The sequence below is a fragment of the Rhineura floridana genome, chromosome 11 (genome assembly GCF_030035675.1).
Source record: "Rhineura floridana isolate rRhiFlo1 chromosome 11, rRhiFlo1.hap2, whole genome shotgun sequence".
Lineage (NCBI taxonomy): Eukaryota > Metazoa > Chordata > Lepidosauria > Squamata > Rhineuridae > Rhineura > Rhineura floridana.
Genome location: NC_084490.1, coordinates 18651278 through 18675429, shown reverse-complemented (window position 1 = coordinate 18675429; position 24152 = coordinate 18651278). Strand labels below are relative to the sequence as shown.

Genomic DNA, 24152 nt, shown 5'->3' with positions numbered 1-24152 from the left:
TGGTTGCTTGAGCAAGGCTTGTCTGGAACAGGAAGCTTGTTTACAGTTGTTCCTGTCCAAGAGGATCCTGGATGAGCAGGGGCAGCCCAGGCCAAAGGATACTAAACTGCCTGGACAGATGCTGCAACAATGCTGTTAGGTAGCTGAGCCCACACAAGGGAAGCTGCGCACAGACCCAATACCTGAGCAAAGCTTTAAAGCAGGTCTGAGGAACCTGGCTAGATGCCACTCCTGATGCCTCCCTATCCAGCCCATAGTGTGTCCCCTGTCCTGCTAGAATTAGGCTAGAATTATTGTAGCCAGTAGAAAGCTTTTTTCAAGTCAAATTGCACTGTGGAGGTGGATTTTTTGGGGGAGGGATGAAAACAGAAGAGTCAATCCTTCCCTCCCCAGTTGTACCCTCCCCCCAAAGTTGCTTTAAAGAAGCCTTCTATTTCTATAAATACATGAAATACATTCAAGTACATGAAAGGTTGTCACACAGAGGAGGGCCGGGATCTCTTCTCGATCATCTCGGAGTGCAGGACACGGAATAATGACCTCAAGTTGCAGGAAGCCAGATTTTGACTGAACATCAGGAAAAATGTGCTAGCTGTTAGAGCCATACGACAATGGAACCAATTACCTAGAGAGGTAGTGGGCTCTCCGACACTGGAGGCCTTCAAGAGGCAGCTGGACAGTCACCTGTCGGGAATGCTTTGATTTGGATTCCTGCATTGAGCAGGGGGTTGGACTTGATGGTCTTATAGGCCCCTTCCAACTCTACTCTTCTATGATTCTATGAAATGTAATTGTTCCTTAGGAGGGGCAATCTTCTGGGAAACTGCAGCTAGGGAGCAGACCCATAGCTAGCCTAAAAGTTCGGGGAGGCACCAAAAAGGGGAGGGGGAAGAAAGCAAATGTGTGTAATAAATTTATTTTTTGTAAACTTTCTGGGGGAGGCAGAAAATGTTTGGAGGGGGTGCCCTCTCCCCCACCTATGGCCCTTCTCTGCCTAGATGCAGTCTCCAGGAGGATCAAAAACTCCCATGCACACAGTTAGGCTCGATCAAAACTAACATGCTTTTTTCAAGCCCAGTTGCTCTCTTTCTCTGTGTGTATGAGTGGATACATGCTGTGTGCGTGTGTGGCTGCACACACTATCAGCATGTGGTTCCTGAGGAAATGTGGCTCTCAGGCTGCAGAAAGTTTCCTACACCTGAGTGAAATCCAGGAACGGCTGGTGCGGTAGGGAGGTGTTGTGAACAGTGCCTCTTGCTGCAGCTTACCTGGCCAGTGCAAGGGCACGGCATGGTGTCTGTGAGATCAAGCCCCCTCCCATCAGCTGCTCCTGTTTAGATCTACATCTCCTTGTTCCCATTCACATACTCTAAATTGCTGTACCTGCCGCCCATCTCTTTCTTTCAGGAAGGGCCTTCGGCAGAAATCACCTCCTGTCCTCAAATACTTGCAGGGGATCCTCCGCAAATACCCAGATGGGGGTCAGATCTTAAAGGTGAGTTTGTAACTGTTGGGCACTGGGCTTTTTATATTTGAGGTTTCTGAGAGAGAAGTAGGTAAGTTGGATTTTAAGCAGGACTGCAGCGCAAGTGTACACAGAGGAAGGGGCAGCCAAACTCCTAGATTTTCAGGAAGGGAAGTAAGGCGACAAAGTTAGAGCAGGGTGTTGAGGCTCTTGAGTTGCCTTGGACCTCCCCCACACTTCTTTCCATTAAGTGTGGAGGGAAGAAACAAAGGAAACATTTTGGGGGGGGGTCATCATAAGTTAGTGCAAAAGAGCCCAACCCTAAATTTAAACAGTCATGTCAATTTTAAAAGTCTTTAAATTACATTTTAACGACTTTCAAAACGAAGTGCCCCAGTGTTTGTCAATCTTCCTACTGCCTTTACATTCATTGGGCAGAACACTGGAAGGAGGGCACTTGTGTAGAATGCTGCGTGTGCTTTCTTCCTTATTAAATGAGGCTAGTGACTTGTGGCTACACTCCTGGTGTTAGAATTGATCATAGAGGACGGGGGTGGGAAATCTCAGGCCTGGGGGCCAACTGTGGCCCCTGGGCCTCTGTCTGGACACTGGGACTCTCTCCGAACAACGTACTCTCTTGAGCCACACTCTCCTGGAGTGTTTTTGCCTGGCTGCAATGTGCCCTTGAACTCTGATCGTGCCTCTTTCATGCTTGGATGAAGGCTAAAGAAGTGTGTGCGTGTGTAGAAACTAGCCTATTTGTACAAAGGTACAGCTGGTATAGCACAGTGGGGAGGAGAGCCTGGCTGGGAGGCCAGAGTCTGTGAGTTCAAATCCCTGCTCATGACTCCTGGGTGTCAAGGGCCAGCTAAAGATTACCCCCACAGTCTCAGGGGTTACGTGCCCTGCCACCTGTGCAGCCGTGGGCAAGCTGCATAGTCCCAAGGAGCCCAGTTTCCCCCCAGCTGGCAGTTGCGGACCCTTACCATGAAATCCCTATTCATAGGGTAGCCATAAGTTGGGATCGACTTGAAGGCAGTCCATTGCCATTTTTCAAAAATCACATTTTTATTGCTCTGTCCACTTCTGCCTCTTGCCCTACCCACCACTGGCTTGTGGCCCCCAGAAGGGAATGTGGCCGTCAGGCTGAAAAAGGCTCCCCACCTCAGACATAAGTGCTCACGTGGATTTCTATGAAAGCAGTGGTTAGTGGGGTCCCTGCGATCTATGGATGGAGGCCTAAGCAGTTAAAAGTTTGAAAGGGGTAGTATCTAGGGCCCCTGCGAATGTCTAGAAGCTGGGACTGGCGTCCATGGAACTATTTCCATGAAGTGTGTTAGTGCTGACTCTTGGATTCTATTCCTACTCTCAACCACAACCCAATTCCCTGCTTCTTCCTGAAGGAGCTGATCCAGAATGCAGACGATGCGGGGGCCGAAGAGGTGATCTTGTTCTATGATGAACGGAGTTTTGAAACTGGGAGACTTTTCTCAGAGGGGTTGGAGAGTGCCCAAGGTATGGATCAGACTCCTCCGATAGATGGAAACTGTGGGGTCCCAACGGAGAAATCCTAATATGTCTCAGATAGGGAGGGTGCTGAGGTTATCATACTTTGGACATACAATGAGAAGTCTTTTCTAGTGAATCATGTCAATAATGCTGGGAAAAACAGAAGGGAGTAGAAAAAGAGGAAGGCCTAGAAGGAGAGTACTTATCTGGATTAAAGAAAGTATGGGATGGTGATTGGTGAGTAGAAGTTGAGGAGGAAGAATGGAAAAAGTTTTGGAATAAACCTCTTGTGAAAACCTTTTCCAACCAAATAAGAGAAACCATGTTAAAAATAGCTCACAGATGGTATTTGACACCAATACATCTATCTCAAATTAACCGGATACACTCCCTCAGATGTTGGAGAGGATGTATAATGGCTGGAACTTACCACCACATGTGGTGGGAGTGTGTCTCAGTGCAAATATTTTGGACTTTAATCTTTAATGAAATTGAAATAATCATCTCCAAACAAATAGACAGAGCACCACAATTGGCAGTGCTGAATCTATTTGAAGGAGCAAACAAAGGTATAATCTACAAAACTCTTATTAGGCCATTTACTGATGGCCACCAGAATTACTATAGCTACGCATTGGAAAACATTACAAGGAGTTACAGTAGATTATTGGTATAGGAAAACATGGTATCTTGCTTTCATGGAAAAATTAACGATCAAATTGAGGGTATCCCAAGGTATCACCAAGAAAGACAATTTCTATGAAACTTTGTATCCATTTATAGTCTATGTAAATCAAAAAGAACGTGGTAGAGAACCTCCACCACATTACATTCGAATCTGGAATGCCTAACATTGTATGTGAGTTAATTTTGTCTTTTTTGTTTCAGTATTTATAAGTTGATAGACAATAGAAGGTGCTTTAAAAACTCATATTGATATATGTATGTATTTTTTAACTTTATCTTAAGAATTTTCAAATCTCATATATGGGCTTTAAATTCAATATTCTGCAGCAAATGGGAGGGGGGAGTTTCAGGTTTGTTCTGGTTATATAATTTTTCTTTTTATGTCAAGCAACACTCGTGTTTGGAGGCTGTAATTAATGTGTAATCCTGTATTACAAAAAAAAAAGTTAAATAATAATAAAAAGAAAAAGAGGAAGGCCAAACAAGAGATGGATTGATTCCATAAAGGAAGCCACAGACCTGAACTTACAAGGTCTGAACAGGGTGGTTGGTTCATGACAGATGCTATTGGAGGTAGTTGATTCACCAGGTCACCATAAATTATAATAGACTTGAAGTCACTTAACACACACTCAGGGAGGGTGCTACTGATTCTGTGGTCTGGTTTGTGATGCAAAATCCTTCAGCTCATGCCCCCAAGCAACTTATAATTGGCAGAAGGAGAGTTGGGTGTTTTAAAGTGGGAACATTCATTGTTGTGGTATGTTAAAGAACTGTTCTTCTGATCCTGTTTGAGGTACATTCTGATGCAGCACAGAAAGTGGCTCTCCACTGGCTGAAGAAATTCATAATAATTTTGGGGGCATTGTTTCACAGGCTTAGTGCTTACTTTTTAGTTGTCTTAGCAGAAGCTTCTCTAAATTCTCTTTATTTTTTTCGCTGGTTGGATATTTTTTTTTTAAAGCCAGCTTTTGTTTCTGTGGGGCAGCAACAGTGATCTTCTTCTGCTCATGGGTCATTTCATCCCACCGGTGCATGGTGGGGGGAAAACATGGCTGCCCCCGCTGTCCTGTATAGTAGCTTCCCACATTCTCAGTTCTATGCTACAATATCCATTTTAGAAAGCAATGGTCGTATGTGCTCTTACAGAGCTGCTCATCAATGTCTGCTGACTCTTCAGAATGGTAGATGAATGTGAAGGTACTAGGAACTGGGGTGATATCCACACCATACATTTAAAGCACTTAATACCGCTTTAACAGTCATGGCTTGCCCCCAAAGAATCCTGGGAACTGTAGTTTGCTAAGGGTGCTGCAAATTGTAGCTCTATGAGAGGTAAACTACAATTCCCAGGATTCTTTGGGGGAAGCCATGACTATTAAGTGGTATGCATAAGCTTTAAATATGTGATGCGGATGCAACCTGAGAGAGTACCTCCAGTAAGTTTAATATATTGGCTCATTTCCAGTATTGCTGCACGTCATAGTTGGGACTAACCATAATCTAGCAACGAGATGGGAGACCTGTGGCCTTTCAGATACTGTTGGATTCTCAACTCGCATTAGCCACAGCCAGCATGGCCAATGGTGAGGGGTGGCAGGAGTTGTAGTCCAACAATTGGTTTGGAAATGTTTGAACTGAGCCATTGTTAGGGCACCTGAATAAAAATCTCATGACCATGTTCCTTTCTTTTAGGCCCTGCGCTTCTTGCCTACAATAATAGTCTATTCTCTGAGGCTGACTGGGAGGGGATTCAGAGTCCAGGCATCAGTCACAAGGAGGATGACCCCTCTGCAGTTGGACGATTCGGCTTGGGCTTCAATTCAGTGTACCATATCACAGGTGAGAAGTTCTATATGGCTCATTTTGGGAGATGGTAAGACTTCAAAACCAGGGGGCACATATTTTTTGGGGAAAGGGATGTGATTATAGAAAATAAGGCCTAAATGCGATTCAGGACCCAACACCTCAGGACCACATCTACCCATGTGAACCTACCTGGACCTGCAGTTGTTATCAGTGGCCCTTGTGGAAAGCAAATAATAAATAAAAATGTCTCTGTGGGGTAGATCTTGATTTTAAAATGAGAACTACGTTTACTGTGTGCCTCTCTCTCCTCCCCAATCTTCTGGTAGTTAGATATGAATCCAGGTTGTTTGTTGCCCTTGGTTTTCATTGAAATCAGTTGGACAACATAAGTTATAACTAACTTGTCTCATTTATTTCAATGAGGTCAACGTTCAGCTAACTTGATATGGATCCAACCCATTGGTTTGTGTACACATGGTGAGGGAAACTGAGAGAGAAAGAAAAACTGAAATAGGAACATCAAGAGGAAAAGAAATCAAGACTGAGGCGCTCACATTTTTATGACCAAATTCCTTCCCTTGTCTCTATCTAGATTTCCCATCTATACTTTCTGATACTTGTTTGGGGGTGCTGGACACACAGCAGACTGCATTAGATGAAGGGGGTCAGCTTTGGGATGTGAGCGACTGGGAAGAGGCACCTGACCAATTCCAACCATTCTGGGCAGCACTGAAGTCACTCGGCCAGCCTTGCCCAACAGCTGAGGGCCACTTCCCTGGAACCCTGTTTCGCTTCCCTCTACGACAGAGTCCCTCAAAGATCTCGGAAAATCTCTACAGTCCAGAACGAGTGCGGCAGCTGCTGCTCACATTCTTGAATGATGCCCCCATTAGTCTGTTGTTCCTCAGGAACATCAAGAGACTGACGTTGGGTCTTGTTGGATTTGATGGTGCCATCAATGAGCTGCTGAAGGCTGAGGTCACCACTCACCCATATAATGGGTTGGGCACAAGCCAAGGTTCCCCAGAGGTTGCAGAATGCCATCTGGCTGGTAGTGGAAATGGAAACCTCCTTCTCTGTGGGTCAGACTTTCTTGATGATGTCACAAGCACCAAACTAGACATGGCTGCCGTCATCAAAACTCTTGCCTTAGGTGGCACTGGGATTGGACACGCCAACAGTTGCGACTGGCTGGTGTTGTCTGCTGAAGCTAAAAAGGATGCCTTCCCGGAACTCTGGGATCTTGCAGTTAAGGTCAGCTCTAAGCCAGCGCTATCCTTGGCTTACTGTTTGCAAGACAAGTGCACCGGGCGCCTCAGCTGCGTCCTGCCACTTCCTGCCACAGAGGAAAACACCACAGGATTGCCACTGCACATCAGTGCCCCTTTCCAACTGACAGATGACCGAAGACACGTGCAGTGGTCTGAAGAGGGATCCCAGGCACGGGGAGCCGATGGCTGTTGGAACCACTTGCTTATGGAGGAGATGCTACCTGTTGCTTACTGCCAAATGATACTGCTGGCATCTGCCTGTCCTGGTGACCCATATGGGGCATGGCCAGATCCAGACCAAAGCCAACAACTCCGATACAAGCCATTAGTAGCTCAGATATGCCAAAGACTGATAGACATGAAACTTTTGGTGTGGATCAGAGATGGGAAACCTCGCATGCTCCATCCCCATGAAGCCGTCATTTTACCAGAGAAGGTGATAGATAAACCAGTAGGCCTGGCACTGCAGAAGGCTCTCACTTTGGCAGGGTCGCTATTGGCAGATGCCCCTCTTCATGTGCGCCGAGCCTTGGTGTTGGGTGCCAAAGACAAGGCAGCGGTGCAGGAAGCCACCACAAAGTTTGTTAGAGAGACCCTGCGACAGGCTGCCAATGTCTGGCATGGGATATCCTTGTTGGAGAAACAGTTGCTGTTGGAGTACTTGGTTGGAGATGGGTGTTACCAGGAGCTGAAGGATCTGTCACTGCTGCCAACAGCCAATGGGTACTTTACCTGCTTTGGAGGTTCTGGAGAGACCGTGTTTGTTGAGAACCATAACTTCCCCAGGTGAGCAATCTCCCCAGCATGAGCCACTATTGTCACTTTCTTTCTCCTACCAAAGCGAAATGTCCCTCCCTATTAGATGTTCCAAATAATGGATTTGCATCATGGTGAACACACACACACCACACACACAGGGAGAGAGAGAACAAGGCAGTGGTTCACAAAATGCTTTCACTGTGGCTTATTTCAGACATCACACCAAACCATGGTTTTGTGTTAAATCAATTACATGGGTTTTCCAGGAAGTTTTTTTTTTCCTGGAAAGGTTGTTGGAAAAAAATTCTCTTGCATATAGCCACGCCTAATGTGGGGCTGGGGGAAAGCATGTGATCTCTGGTGCGTGTGTGAGCATGTGTGGCCCTGCTGCCCGTTGATCACTTGGACACCAACCAGTTTGTGTGTTCTATGTGTGATGTGAACATGTAGTGTTCATACTAGTGTCAAATCCATAGTTTGATATCTTGTATCTTGAGCTGGTAGTCCCTTGCAAACCATGATTTGTGAGCAGATGTGCAGTCCTATGTTGGAACCTTCCATCCTAAGTGAGACATTTATGGCAGGTTGTACAGCAGGGGTGGGAAGCTTCAAGCCTGGGGGCTAACTGCACCCCTCCCAGCTTTTCCACTCAGCTTTGAAGATTCTCCCCAGGCCAAGCCTCTCGCTGGTCTTGCTCTGTGCCCTTGAATACTTTTCTCTGGCGGGAATGTGTCCTTTAACTGTAATAATAATGGCTCTTGCTTGCCTGGATGGAGATGTGGGTATGAGAATAAGGGAATGCAAGCAAAAATGGGTGGAGCAATGGATGTGACTCTTACTTATGCACAGTAGGCTTCATTCCACCCATGCAAAAGGCAGCGGTTTCTGCATGTATGCACATCTCTCCAACAAGCAAGATTAATTATCACAGTCCAAAGACACATTCTGGCCACATGCAAACACTTGAGGAAGGTTTGGAGCAGTGGCCTAGAGAGGCCTGGAGACCACATTTGGTTCCCCACTTTGTGGCCAGTCCTATGCCAGCTCATTCTGCCCTACAATGCCCTTTAAGATACCTTGGAGGGGGCTCTTGGGCAGCAGGAAGGTCACTGCCTCCCAATGTGGCAAGCAAGTCCATTGCTTGTAGAACAGTGCTGAGTGGGCATGTGTACCTGGTGTTACACTGCACCTTTGTAATGCTAATTACTTTAGAACTTCTGTCACCCGGTAGTTGTGTAATCAAGGCCACTAGGACCCCTACAATCCATCCATATGTACACAGTGAAAGAAGAGAAATCATCCATCCTTCTGTTACTCTTCAGCTATCGTGAGGCCTGCTGAACCTGAGGTAAAATGGACTGTACCACTTCAAACTGAAGGGTGTGTGTGTGTGGGTCACATTTTTGAGTGCTTTCCTCCATAAAATCTCTGGATATCTTTTTAAACCAACATGACCCTATATAATAGCAGGGAGAAAAATTCTGGCCTAGTCTGCTCCCTGCTGTCCTACATTTCTACCTAAACTGAGTCTTTTTAATATATGAAAGCATTCAAAAATGCGTTCGGAGGCAGCATGCTTCTGAATACCAGTTGCTGAAAACTGCAGAGACGGAGAATGCTCTTGCACTCAGGTTCTGCTTGTGAACTTCCCACAGGCATCTGGTTGTCTGTTGTGAAGGCAGGATGCTGGATTGGATAGCCTGATCCAGAAGGCACTTCTGTTGTTCCTCTCACATGAGGCCTGAAGTGATACGGTCCCATTCTACCATATCAGGACTTCCCTATGCCATTCTGCTACAGGTGTAGACTAGGTCTGGACTGTGAGTTCAAAGAGATGCATAAAGAGGTAGTTAATTAGGATAGTCTTAGCCAACCAGGTGCTCTTTCCAGATCTTTTGGACTACAACTCCCATCAGCCATACTGGCTGGGGCTAAGGGGAGTTGTAGTACAAAACATCTGGAGGGCACCAGGTTGACAAAGGCTGAATTAGGAGATCTGTGAATGAATGTACCATTATTTCTTGAGCACCTTCAATAGCTAGGCACAGCTCATGAAACAATTAAAGTCAGAGGCTCTGCTGTTCTCCATTGGGCCACACTACCCACACTACACATTATGAAGGTAACGTATAAATAAATACAACTGGTTCTTTAAATGTCTTTCACATAATGGCAAAGGTGTATTTGTCATCATGAAAATAGCATAAGCATTAATTCCTCTCCCTTGCACCGTGACCCAGATCTCTTTCTCTTCCCGTTTTTCTCCCCCCCCCCAAAAATCACCATGTATGGGTGCAATGAAAGCTAGAGAGACAGAGACACATTCTTACACTTTTTTCGTATGTGTAGCTTGGCTCAATGTCTCCCCTGACATCAGCCTAAGTTTCTTTGAGACCCACTTTGAGATACTTCCCTAGAGGCTAAAGGGGCTCTTGTCATATTCCTTTCCCTTCCTAAAATAGTTAACCCCATAAATGAGCCAGTGGCCTTTACAAGGAGCACATCCTGTTTCCTAGTTGCCTTGCCTCCTTGTCCTTCCTAACTGACTTGTGCTTTCTTCCTCTTGGTTCTGCAGGATCCTCTTGACTGGCCTGGCTCACCAGTTCCTGCCCAAGGATCTAAAGCCTGAGCTGCTGAAGCATCTGCAAACAATTGCAGAAAAGAGTGAGTCATTCAGTTTCCTGGATGGGCCGCAATCAGTTGTGGGTAGGGCATCCTTTCCCAACCTAGTGGCCTCCAGATGCTGTTGCACTACAACTCCCATCATCCCTGGCCACAATGGCGATGCTGGCTGAGAATAATGGGAGTTGGGAGCCCAACAACATCTGGAAGCCGCTCGGTTGGGGAAGGTTCATGTAGATTATTGGACTGAGACAAGCAAAAGGGTTGTTTGTGCTGGCCCAGGGATGAAACGGGGTAACAGGAAAGAAAGGGTGGAGAAAAGAGCTAAGAGTTATGAGGAGTACAGAGAGACTTCCCCAAGAAAGGGGTGAAGGCAGCCAAGAGGATGCTGCAGCCCAGATTACGTTTGTTCTTACATCCTCTGAGATATTACTACATAAAACACCTGTGTGTTCCAACTCAGAAGCTCAAGGCCACACAACACAAGGCTAAATTATTCCAAGTCTCTTCCTTGTGAATCCTTTGTGTGTAAGTCATAATATGATGCAATGATCCAACATGTGTCAAGTTAAACACGTGTAGTTCCCAACATGCTACACTTCTACTTGTTTTTTCCCCATATGTATTTATTATTTTTGGGCTTTCTAAATAAAAGTAGGATCAAGCAGCTTCCATGGGGCTTCCTGTATTTTGTCCATTCTTTTACTTATTGCATTCTTAGTCCATCTGCCATAGAGCTCAGGATGGTGTCATCAGAGGTAGTTAACATGGGACCCTCCAGACATTGTTGGATTCCAACTCCTATCAACCTCAAATACCATGGCCAATGGTCAGCAAGGATGGGAGTTGTAATCCACAATATCTGGAGGGCACCATGTTGGCTTCCCCGGTATACATGTTTCTCCCTGTACCCACACAAACACACACAATTTTTCTCCTCCCAGCAACCTTGTGAGACAGATAGAAAGGCACAAAATAGTGGCAGTGACTGACTCAAAGTCAACAAGTAAACTTCATAGCTAAGTGGGAATTTAAACCCTTAGTACAGGGATGAGGAACCTTTTTTCTATTGAGGGCTGTAATTCCTCCAGGGTGATCAATCAGGGGCTACAAGCTGGCACTGGGCAGGGCCAAAGCCAAAAGTAGATGGACCACCCCCTTTTCTCTCCTTTTTCTTGCCCACTGGGCTGTAAGGAGAGAGACAGATCGCTCTTGCCAGAGGTCTGATCTGATCGCTTGCAGAGGTGTTCCTCCCCTCCTCTTTCCATTATTCCCTACAGAGTTCCCTTCCTCCACCTGCATGAAATTAGGCAGAGGGCCGCAGGTTGCCCTCCCTTGCCTTAGTCTAACCACTGTACCAGACTGGTTCTTGGTGTACAGATCAGCACCAGACTTGCATCACTTCAGCAGTGTTGCAGCATCACATGATTCCAAACCATTCACAGATCCATACATATTGGAGTTTGGGGCTCGTGTACACAGTGGTTTCCTGTGTGTTTGGTGCTACTCACATCTCCTTTTAATTTGCATGGTTCACATGATGTTACTGGCAAACAGAAGCTATCACACAGTTTTCCCCCTGTAAATCCAAACTAACCCAATCCACTGATAATAAGAAAAGGGAAGAAAGAAATCTTCAGTCCGTATCTCTAGTGCTTGCAGACACTTTGTGCCAATGCTTTTAGGTGGGTGTGTCAATTGTTCCCCTCTCCACGACCACTATCTCCTCTCCCTTCCTTTCATTTTGTTTCCTATGGGCTGACAAGCAACTTCCGGTTCTCCATTCTGCTAGCCTTTTTTATGTTGCTGCAAATGGTGCCATTATTTTTCTTTTCTCTCTAACTTGTGCGCAAAAGCATAATACTGCTCAAAGATTTGTATTTCAGCTGTATTTTACCAGTGAAAAGACAAACAATTGCACTTCTGGTTATTTTTTTAAATGGAACCTACCACAGCTGCTACAACAAAACTGACCATGCTTGGTTGCCAAGCAACCAGAGAGAGTGGAAATGTTAGAGGGTGTGGTCATTAGGAAACTGTGTGAGGGATCCTTCCCCTCAGTGTGAATAGAAAACACTGTGTTTGCAGCTTGCATTGAGCCCTTACTGTGGAAGTGCAAACAGAAAATGTAAAAACAGCGTCTTTAATACGAAGTAATGCTCCCATGGGAAAGACCCTTAGTGGTGTGTGAAGTAGTCATTGGTGCTGAGTGTGATGTTCCTATATATTAGTGTATATATGGTAAGTGCTGGTTGTTTAGAGTATACATGGTAAGTAGTGAAAGAGGAGGGGGAGTGAATGGGCAATAGAATGCTTGATGATTGGCTGAATGTTTAAAATGGCTGACAGTATAAATGAAAGGATGACAGGTAAATCTGGGTGAATGTGAGGTGGTGAATTGTGGAATCAGGGGGGAGAAGAGAAAGAGTGGATTGCTTGGTGGGGTTTAGAGAGTTGTTTACCAGGAGGGAGGTGGAGTTCGGATTAGTATAGAGTAAAATCATATGCTTATGTGCCTTAAGAAGAAATCTTGTTAATCTTGTTAGCTTTGTTATCTGTAATAAATACTTAATTTGGTTTACTAAAGGCCTGATCCTTGGCTGGGGTTTCACAGACCAGAAGGGAGGGTAAGGTAATGACCAAGGCTGAAGGGGAACTGTAACAAATGGTGGCAGCGGTGAAGAGAATAACAATACCAGTATTCAGAGTCTCTGGGAATACTAGTATTGGGACGTTACTGGTGGTTGCCTAGCAGGGGGATCTGTTGAGATCTGTGCTAGAGCGGGGAGAGAAATCATAAGAGAGAGCGGTCCGGACTGGTGGAGTCCTTGGTGGTGCCTAGAGACAGGCAGTAACCACGAGCAGGTAGGAACCTGACAGGGAGAGCCAGGGAAGGACGCCTCACACTGAGCATAGAATTAGCATATAAATAACAGCAAATGTTGGTTGCTGATTTTTTCTCATCTTCAGGGTTATTCAGGAACTTGGTCTCCTTGGATCGAAATGTCATTGAGCAGAACCTTTCTGGATCTCTCCCTAAGGACTGGATCAGCAGCAACACGGCTCTCATATCTTGGTGCCCTAAAAACTACCCCAAACAGCCACCCCTTGAGTGGCTTTCTGCTTTCTGGAGTTTCCTGAGTCATCATGCTCCCTCCCTGGCACCTTTCAAGGGGTGCCCACTGATACCACTGACTCCTCTGCACAATTCCCACAACAGCATCCAACTGGCACGGCTGTTGCCTCAGTCTGCTCTTCTGTTCCAGAGCTGGGATGGGCATTGCTTACCAGGTGAAGTAGCTGGCATTCTGGAGAGGCTAGGGTGTACTGTGATCCGGAACTGGGAACCAGACTGGTGCCACCGCCAGCTAAGAGAATACATCCTCGAACCCACACCTCAGAGTGTCCTGCAGGCTTTTGCCCATTTGGGGGTGGCATCCGTGGCTGGCCACATTGCATCTCTGTCCACCAGTCAGGTTGAGAGCCTGAGTGCTTTTCTCTCTGCTGTTGCATCGCTTTCCCCCAAAGAAGCTAAAGTCCTAACTGAGTTGCCGCTGTTCTTCAAGTTGCCCTCTCTCCTTCCACCCTTCATGTCTGGCTTGGTGCCAGCCCAGCGCCACTTGGCTTTAGATAAGAACCTGGTCCCGCCAGTGCCTTCAGATCTGCTGACTCCAGAGCCCGTGGTGTTATGTCTTAATGAAGCTGAACGCCGTCTGCTCTTGCAAATCCGGGAGAGACTCTTGGGGACGCCGGATCTGTGCCTGTTGTGTGTCAGAGCAATCAAGAAGGGGGCATATGCCAACCGGGCAGAGGAAGCCAAGCGGTTCATGCTGTGGGTGCTGCACAATGGGGACTCCCTCTTCAGCCAGAGCCGAGAACTTCAAACTTTGTGCTGTGACCTGCCATTTCTGGATTGTGGATCAGGAAAGTTGAGCAGGCCCTGTGATCTCTATGACCCAGAGAATGACACTTTGCGGGACTTACTAAGACCTTGCCACTTCCCCACAGGGCCCTTTCGGGAGCCAGCAGCATTACGAACCCTTCGTGCTCTGGGACTGAAATCTGATCTCAGTGCTGTCTGTCCAACTGATGCATTAATGGCTGCAACTGAAGTGAGTCAACTGCAGGAGGCTGCAGTTGCTAATGCCAAATCACAGGCACTCATCCAGGTCTGCAATAAGACCCCTCTACTCTCACGCTTCTCTTCACAGGACCTGAAGCAGCTGCGCTCCCTGCCTTGGGTGCCTGCCACCAACACTTCCACACTTGTGGCAGCAGAACACTTCTTGGCACCTGAATCACTTTGTTCGGAGAAGTATGCTGCCCTTGTAGGGTTGGTCATGGGACTGACGAACGCTTTTTGCCCAGAAGCTGCAGAAAAACTGGGTCTGCAGCGCTTGCCTCCACCAGAGAAGGTGATGGAGAATCTTGCTAGGATGGCACGGGGCTATTGCCCTGAAAAGACCCCAGTGTTAATTGCCAAGTTGCATAGCATCTATCAGCACATGCAACAGTACCTGAGCAGCTTCCGGAAGCCACCTGCGGGCCCTGTGGTGTGGAATGGGACTGGCTTCTTGTTGCCTGCAGATGTGGTGCTGGCCTACCCTGATGGCTTGGACCTTACCGCCCTGATACCACGAGTGCCCCTGGACTTCCAACATTACAGCCAGCTCTTTGCAGCATGGGGAGTCCGTAAGCTGCCAAAAGAGGAGGAATTGTGCCAGGCCCTTCACAAGTTGGCAGATGAAATCAATGCCCGACCGCAAGGTGGGACGCATGCTGAACTATTCCTTGTGATAGCTGCTCTGGATTGGCTGCATGCTCGTGGTCACCATGGAGAAAGGGAAATGTCAGTGCCTGTGCAGATTCAGGGATTGGCTGGTTTTGCTTTACGCCCTACCAGTTCGGTGTTGTATTGCGACATGGACCGGGCCTGTCTTGCTAAGCTGGATGGAGACCCACCTAAGTTGGTGCATGAATCTGTTTCCTCTGCCACTGCTGCCTTCCTTGGTGTGGAGATGCTGAGCACACGGCTGTCAGGCTTGGAACAGTTTGAGGCTCAGGCTTGGGGCCCTTCGGAGCCAATCACCCTCCGAATCCGTAACAACCTTCGTGAGTACAGCCAGGATGCAGATGTGTTCCTAGAACTGCTGCAGAACGCAGAGGATGCTGGTGCCCAAAGTTGCCGCTTTCTAGTAGATCTCCGTGAGCATAATGCTGCTGTTGAAGGACTCTTGGACCCTGGCATGGCTGTCTGCCAGGGCCCAGCACTTTGGGCCCAGAATGATGCACTCTTCAGTGAGACGGATTTTTCCAACATCATCCGACTAGGCGCAGCAACCAAGGAACACCAAGAAGGCAAGATTGGCCGCTTTGGGCTGGGTTTCTGCACTGTCTACCACATGACTGATGTGCCGTCTCTTCTCAGTGGACACACTCTGCTCATATTTGACCCAAACATCACCCACCTCCAGAAGCATATCCGTGACCCAGCCCGACCAGGCATCCGTTTGAATTTGACCCGAACAGTTACCACTTCATTCCCCGAGCAATTCCGACTATTCAAGGGCATCTTTGGATATCAAGCTGGGGAGAATTACCAAGGCACACTCCTCCGCCTGCCCTTCCGCACTAAGCAAGAGGCAAAAGACTCTCAGATCTGTTGTGATTCATTTGGACCCAGTCGAATCAAAGCATTGCAAACTGGTTTCCAGGAGATGTACCAATACCTGCTGATCTTCCTGTGCAGCGTGCAGGAGGTGTCACTGACCCACCTCCCTGTTGGTTCCAGTTCCCCAGAAGCCACCCAGCCGCTAGCCACAGTGAGCAGGCAAGCACTTGTCGGGATGGGTGCTTCCAGTATTGTGCAATTGACAGCAACATGGAACTCGCGTGTGGTCACCAGCCATTACCTGCTGCACTCATGCTCAGCTCAGGGAGAAGCTCTGAAGTTGTTCAAATGGGGAAAAGAAAAGGGTGTCCACTTCTCATCTCCTGTTGCTAGTGTGGCCTTGCCCCTCCACCCTGCTACCACTGCTGGACGATGGGTCCCAGATTTAGATGGTTTTAAGGGCCGCATCTTCTGCTTTCTACCTCTCCCTATTGAATCTGGCCTCCCATTGCATCTTACGGCAGCCTTTGCAGTGGAGAGTAATCGCAAAGGACTCTGGGATGCCACGGAGAAGGGTGAGTGGAACAAAGCACTCCTACGGGATTCAGTGCTGGGTGCTTGGCTTGGAGCACTGTTTCATCTCCAGGACATGTACAGAAAAGGATTGCTGGAGGACTATGAGTACCATGCTTTCTGGCCTGATGTGCACAGTGCCAAGTATCCATTCAGTGAAACAGTCAAGGCCTTCTACCAAGCCTTAGTCAATGGCATTGATGGGGAGCAGCCAGTTTTATTCTCTGATGGACAGCGATGGTGCCCAGCCCAGCATGCCTGCATTCTGAATTCTGACATTATCTCTGAGGAGCAGCTGAGACCTATAGCTTCCAGGGTCTTCTCTTTACTTTTGCCAGAACCGAAGATTGCAGTGTCTGTTCCATCGTGGGTGAAGATGAATTTCAAGGCATGCCTCCAAGGGGATGTCCTGTTGCCAAATACCTACAATTGGGCCCGATTCCTCCGAGAGCTTGTTTTGCCCAATCTTGCTCAGCTGGCAGTGCCTGATCGTGATGTCCTGATTCTTCATGCCCTGGACATGAATGATGCTGGTGTGAATAGGATCCTGACATCTCTTCCTTGCATTCCCACCACTCCCAATAAACTGCTGAAAAATATTAAAGAACTTGTCCACCCAAGGGGCTGTGTTGCACCTCTCTACACCCCTGAAGATGGCCGCTTCCCCATGGGTGCAGATTTTCTACAGCCAGAGAGGCTGCTGTGCTTGGAGCGTCTTGGTATGACCAAAGATTGGGTGGAAATGGAGGAACTGATAGCCCGAGCCAGAACTGTGGCAGCCTTATGGCATCATGACCCACTTGAGGCCAGCCAACGTGCCCGCTGTGTTTTAAATCTGCTGAATGTCTCCTTCCAGGAACACCCCAGTAACACTACCCAGGTCATTTTCAGAGATGTTCCCTTTTTGCCGGCAGTACTTCCTGCTAACCAACGCAAACTCTGCTGCCCCAGGGAGATTTACTTCTATAAGTTGCACCTCCTGGTGGGCTTGTCTGAACCTGTCCTGGACAAGGCAGCCCTTGGTAAAGGCGTGAAGCTCTCCAAGGAGCTAAAAGAGTTCTTGGGACTGAATCGCCAGCCACCATTTTCTACTGTGCTAAGGCAACTGGAGGAAGCATCGCGCAGCTCCAACGCCTTGTCCAGAACGGAGCTGGCAAACATGGCACAAAGCTGCTATGACTTCCTGGATAAAATGGTGCAGAAGAACCCTCCATGTATGAATGAGGTGTCCCAAAAAGCACGGACATTCCCCTTTGTCTTCGTGGGTACAGGCTTTGTGTCAGCATGCAGGGTGGCCCATCACCTGGCCTTTAATGCTGCTCCATACCTCTTCCAGCTGCCTGAAGAGTACCAGCAGCAAAAGAAGTTATGGGAGTGCATTGGGTTGCCTGAGACTTTTAAAGTGCAGGATTATGCCACCGTGTTGCAAACTTTGGCCAAGAATGCAGCTGGACAGTCTCTTTCCAAAAAACATCTGGATCTAGTCTTAAGGCTGATCACTGTAGGGCTAACCGAGGCCCTGCCAGACGATCAACAGCTGGGTTCTTATGAAGCCCAGAGCATCTTTTTCCCAGACAAAGATAATGTCCTACGTCCACTGCCCAAGCTCCTCTTTGATGACACACCATGGCTGCCACATGAGAATGGGATGCTGCTCTGCCATGACAGGATCCCACGGGAAATTGCGATACGCTGTGGCATCCCCACCACAAAGAACCGTGTCTTGTCACGCCAGCGGATTCAGGGTCTGTCTTTCTGGGCCACAGATTTTGGACCCAAAGAGGAACTCTGCACCCGTCTGGCCAACATCCTCCGTGACTATTCCTCTTCACAGGATGTGCTAAAGGAGTTGCTGCAGAATGCAGACGATGCTGGTGCAAATGTTGTCCACTTTGTCTGGGATCAGCGTCAACACCCGACCGATCGCACCTTCAGCAAAGAGTGGAATGAACTTCAAGGCCCAGCACTTTGCATCTATAATGACCAGACCTTCCAGATGTGTGACATTAAAGGGATCCAGACCTTAGGCTCTGGTGGCAAAGGTGGAAGGAGGGATGCTATTGGCAAATATGGGCTAGGTTTCAGTACAGTTTATCACTTGACTGACTGCCCTGCCTTTGTGACGGGGGACAGTGCTCTGTGTATCTTCGATCCCATGTTGTGCTATCTCCCTGATTCTGATGAGATCTCACCTGGTGGAATGTACAGTCTCGCTAAAGATGTCAAAGACACCATCAGGGATGTTTATAATGCTTTTTTACCTGATGTGTTTAACTTGGAAACAGGCACGCTTTTCCGGTTACCCCTACGTACTCCTGCTGGTGCAGCCTCGTCCCGTATCTGCCAGAGGTCTGTGTCTGAGGAAGACATGGAAAAAATCGTGTTGGCTCTGAAGGAAGAAGCTGACTGCCTTGTGATGTTCCTCAATCATGTTCGCTGTCTGGTCTTCTCAATCATAAGTGAGAAGGGAGGGGCACCAAGGGAAGTGCTACGAATAGTGACTGAAGGTGGTGAGCGTGAAAGGCTGGAATACCAGAAGTCTCTTCAACAGGCAGCTACAGCCTGTGGCATAGAAGTGGGGAGGCCAGTAAGAATCTTCTACCGAATGAAGGTGAACAGTAGCACCTCCAAGGCTCCCAGCAACTGGCTAGTCGGCAGGCAGATTGGGGTGGAGAGCACAGATACCATGCAAAGCATGCAGTTGCCCTATGGTGGTGTGGCTGCTTGTCTTGATGGGCGACCATGTGGCAGGGGATTCTGCACGCTGCCACTTCCGGAAGAAACAGGCCTGCCCATCCACATCAATGGGAACTTCGCTGTGGACTCGGCTCGCCATGGCTTGAGGAAGGATGGTGGCAAAGGCAGCGCCAGTATGTCATGGAATAGCTTGCTGCTGCGGTTTGTCGTGGCCCCATTGTATTGTCATCTGCTTGATGAGCTGCGCCGGGCACTGGGGGACGCACCACTGCAGTTCTGCACATTGAGGACATGCCAGACACAGCTAGATTCAAACTATTTGCAGTATTTCCCATTAGTGACCGAGGATGTCCCCCAACTATGGCAATGGCTGGTGACCTGTGTGTATGAACTGGCGTACACCAAGCAGCTTCCCTTGGTGCCTGTGTACCGGAAGCAGATTAATTACTTGCATACACATAGGATGGAAACAGTGAGTGTGTGCTGGAGTGCACCCAAACTGGGCCACACAACCAGTGATCCCTATTTTCTGCAGTCAGAGATAACTGGGGTCCTTGAGCTTACTCTCCAGAATCTGGGCATGAACTTAGTCCCTGCTTTCCAACATCTGCAGGAGCTCCACAATCATTTTGTTAAGGCAGGGGTAGATGTCCTAATCCTAGATTCTCCATCCCTCTGCTGCTTCCTCGGGGACCTGCCCGACTTCTGCTTGCCATACCCGCTTCATCAGACACCTGTGAAGGATCGTTGTAGTTGCTCTGCGCTCCTGAACTTCTGCCTCGGTGGGCTTCTTTCTGAGGACCCAAGCTGCCTAGAAGGTCTCCCTTTACTGGTGACCAGGGATGACATGCTGAGGTGCTTCACTCGGCAACAGCCTGCATACCACAGCGATGCTCATCATCTTTTCCCATACCATCAGGACTGTTTCTCTGCCTGCCTAATTTATGCAGAGGTGAGGCAGCTGTTAGTAAAGATGGGGTTTCTAAAGGATTTTACACTCTATGATTCTGTGGCCTACATCCAGGAGATGCTGTCTTTGGACGACTGGGTCAGTAGTGATGAACGCAAGAAGTGGCTCAGTGAAGTATGGGTGTTCTTTGAGAACCAGATCTGCAAGACTAAGGATAAGGACACGATGGACAAGATGTTTGCAGAGCTAGTTTCACTCTTCAAAGACTCTGCTATCCTTCCTGTGTGCGGCTGCCCTAATTCTTTGGCCCCCCTGCAATCCCTCAACACAATTATGCCAGGTTCATCAGGCCCAGTGACTGAAATTCTCTGCAAGCTGGGCTTTGCCAAGCTAGACTCCTCTCTTTTGCCTCCAAGGCTCGCAACATATTGCATCCAGCCACGTTTGTTGCAGGTGGAGAAGCCTGCTGTAGTGCTGGAACAACTGGCTGCCCATCGGAGCCTGTGTTGGGACAAGCTTAATAAGTGGCAGATTATCACACTCTTCAGGTTCCTAACCAGCCATGTGGAGGAGCTGAAGAGGGACAGTGGGTTACTACGCAAGCTGAAAGCCTTGCCTGTGTTTGAAACGCACCAAGGGAAGCATGTGGCACTGACTTCGTACAAGAATGTCTACCTCCTGAAGTGCAAGTTTCCAAAGGAGTCTGAGAACTTCAAGGAGCTTTATGAGACTGATGAGAGGACTGTCCTGCTGAGGGACAGACACCTGAACCAGAATCTCAGTAAGAGCTTGAACATTGGTGTAATGAATGATTTGCAACAGTTCATACAGCACCTTTTGCCTCTGCTGCCCTGTCTCCCCGAGGCTCGTGTACTGGAGGCTTTGAAATTACTCCTCACCATCAAGGCGCATTATCTTACCGAGTATGAGGCTGTGAAAGAGATGGTGGTGTCCACATTCCAGTCTTTTGCCTTCATCCGGGACAAGCAAGGTGTCCTGCGTCGTGTGTCCTACTTCTATGATGAACATAGGCCGTTTTTTCAGGAGTTGAGGTTGGATTCTCAGTTTGTGCCAGGCAAATTCTATGACTCGGTGTGGTCAGAGAATAAAGGGGAGGTGAAATCATTCTTATGTGATGTGGGCCTGCAACAGGAGATCTCAGATGAAGATTTTCTGGTGTATGCTGCTGAAATTGCGAAAGAGACATCAAGGGATGGCGCATCGAAGGATGATGCAAGTGATCTCTGTAAAAGAAGGAGAGCACTCTTGGGATACCTGCTTTCCAAGTCAAGTGAAACCCTCTCGAATGCCTTCCTGGAAAAAGTGTCCAAAATCCATTTCCTATTGCCACAGAAGATCCCCAAGGATCTATGTTGTCTTCAGTTGCCATATGTCCCGTGCAATGTTCCTGTGGCACTCCAAGGTTCTTTGTTAACTCGTAAAGTAGAACTGTCATGGACTTCAGCAGTTATTCTTCCTTACATTACACATGTTGGAGAACAGGAAAAAGCCATCCTAACCCAACTGGGAGTGCTGTGCGCCTTGCCAGCCCACTTGGTCTTGAAGAATCTAAGCAATGTATGCCAGGCACCATGCAAAACTCATGAAGCCAGGAAAACTCGGGGGCGAGTCCTAAAGTCGATTTATGACTACTTGTCAAAACAGGAAAAGTTAGAGACTGGCTGCTTAAAGGGACTCCCTGTGGTACTAGTGGATGATGATGAGATAGCAGAGGCCCAAAATGTGGTGGTCTCCTTAAAATGCCCAAATGACTTCCGGCCATACCTTTACAAGCTGCTCCCAAAGCTAGCTGTCTATATGGATGTCCTGGAGAAATTGGGAGTAGAAGATGAACCAAGCATCCATCACTATGCCAGCGTTCTGGCCAGGATACATGGGGACACTACAGGGCGGGTCAAACTGCATCCCAACCTCACCAGAGCAGTGTTCAAGGCCACTCAGTTCCTCTTCCAGCTCCTCGATAAAGCACAGGAGCCAGTGGATTTCTCAGAGCTGAAAGAACTGTACCTGCCTGGCATTGATGGCAAACTATATCCATCAAACACCCTAGTCTTCAGTATGTACACATCTGGCCAAGAACCCCAAGCCTTGCAGAGCAAATTTCGGTTTCTGATAGATCTGTCATTATGCTCCTTGCCCCCAAACGAGACGCTTCGGCTTCTGTGTCTGCTGCCTGAAGCCTTGCGCCCCAAGAATTTCTCAGACATCACTGCAGAACATCTGGAAAAGTCCTCCCTGAAATTCTGTGCCTATGGGGAACACTGTGAGTCCCAGAACAGGGTAAAAGAGCTTCTCGTGTCTTCCGAATTCCAGTATGCCCTGGTTGCACTGCTTAAACAGCAGGGCAGAACAAAGGCAGAAGAAATGGAACGCTTGTTCGAAGGACTCTTCTCACCAGAGCGGCTAGAAGTGGTTTGTTGTGAAAAAGTCTGTACAGTTAGGATGCACAACTCAGAGAGCTTGGAGGGAACTCAACATGTCAAGATAGTGTATGTTGCAACAACGCCAGATGGCAAGTGGCAGATTTACCTTGAACATCAGGACAGCATGGATCTACAACAGGCTGTGCAGTTCTCTGGCATCTTAGCCACAGAAGTTAATAAGCTTTCTGAAGAAAAACTTAATCAGCCTGCCATGATGGTTTTTATGCAGATTTTGGTTTGCCAAGGGCCTCAGAAAATTGCTGAAGTGCTAAAGAAGAATGATGTGCCCCTGCACCAGCCCACAAACCTAAACGCTTATGCCCTGCCTCCTCCTGGAGAGGAAGTCCCTGAGGAATGGTATGACAGCCTGGACATGAGCATCCTCCATACATTTCGGCCAGGAGATTATGTGGGTTACCTGGACTCTTCCCAGCCCGGAGAGCGTTACCTCTACGCCATAGTCCTGGAAGCACTTAGGCCACAGCAGAGTGGTGCTGGCCAAGTACAGGCATATCTTGTTAACCTGGGAGGAGGGCGGCATGCAGAAGTCAGTGCCCATGACCTTTACCACTTCCGGAGGAACAACTTGCTGTCTGATCTGAGTAAAGCTGTGGTCCTGGCAGAAAGTTCTCCAGGTGCTAGCAACACTGCACGCACAGATTGGTACCACAAGCCACTGAGTGAAGCGAAGAAGGAAGTGGATGCCTGCCTACCTGAAATTTGGACCCTGTCAGGGGAAGAGAGGAGGAAGGCTCTAAGAAGACTCTATTTGTGCTACCACCCAGATAAAAACCTAGGTCAAGAGGATTCTGCCAATGAAATCTTCAAATATCTTAAAGAGAAGATCAAGGAGATGGAGAACAATGGAAAGCTCAGTGACTATAGAGGGAGACCTAAAAGCAGAAGTTCCTATCACAGGAACTTCTCTCCGTTTTGGGATGAATGGGATCAGCAAGCTCGTCAGCATCAACAGAGGCGTAAAGAATTCAGCAGCCGAGGAGGAGGAGGTGGAGGAGGGCACTGCAACTACAACTTCTGGTCATTCCATAAGAGTGGATCAAACTATTCAAGGTATCAGTCAAACCGTCACTTCTTAGAGGAGGCCAGCCGCTGGCTAAGGCAAGCCAAGTGTGATCTGAAAGCTGCAGCCAGTAATGCAGGGACTGGCAGCACTGAATGGCTACTTTACAAGACTTACCGGGCAGTCGAGAAAGCTCTGATAGCAGCTGAATACTACCAAGGAGGACGCTTTGACAAGAACCTGACTGTTGCAATGCTGGCTGCTAAGGTAGCAGCCTATGGACAGGAATTGGAAAAACTTCCTGATCAGATTGATGAGCTCCGGCAGCATGGCATGGATGACAAGACAACACAGTATCCCTGCTATCACAATTTGCCCACCATTCCCAATGAGGCTTTCCTTGCATGTAAGGAACAGGATGTGCTGCTGTTAGCTGGGGACATCCTCAACACAGTGAAGAGGTGGATTGGCCTGGAATAAGAGAGCTAAGGGTTTTTGTTTAAAGCCCTGGGTAGACAACTTTTATATGTAAATATAGCAATATTTGTAGCTAAAACTTTTGGGATCAAGCATTTTAAAATGGAAAGGGGCCCCGTTTGGAAAATTGATGCTGTTGCTTACAACCAATCCTAGCCACCGCCACCACCCCCAATCTTGTTCTATCTGTGAAAGCTGAATTAGATAACCATTTCTGAACAGGGGTTCTTTAGTTGCTTTGTTACCTGTCTTCTGATATTTAGTGTTAATAAAGTTGTTGTATTAAGAAATAAAGAA

General features: G+C 47.8%; 1 protein-coding gene across 1 annotated transcript in view; it reads left to right on the top strand.

Moving 5' to 3' along the window:
• LOC133367079 (sacsin-like) overlaps nt 1-24152 on the top strand; it is a 28333-nt gene extending 4181 nt beyond the window's left edge. Inside the window, exons 3-8 of the mRNA XM_061590799.1 lie at nt 1408-1495; nt 2869-2980; nt 5357-5503; nt 6063-7527; nt 10076-10164; nt 13093-24152. Of these exons, the coding sequence (XP_061446783.1) occupies nt 1408-1495; nt 2869-2980; nt 5357-5503; nt 6063-7527; nt 10076-10164; nt 13093-23858 (12667 nt within the window). The 3' untranslated portion in view covers nt 23859-24152. The remainder of the gene's footprint in view (nt 1-1407; nt 1496-2868; nt 2981-5356; nt 5504-6062; nt 7528-10075; nt 10165-13092) is intronic.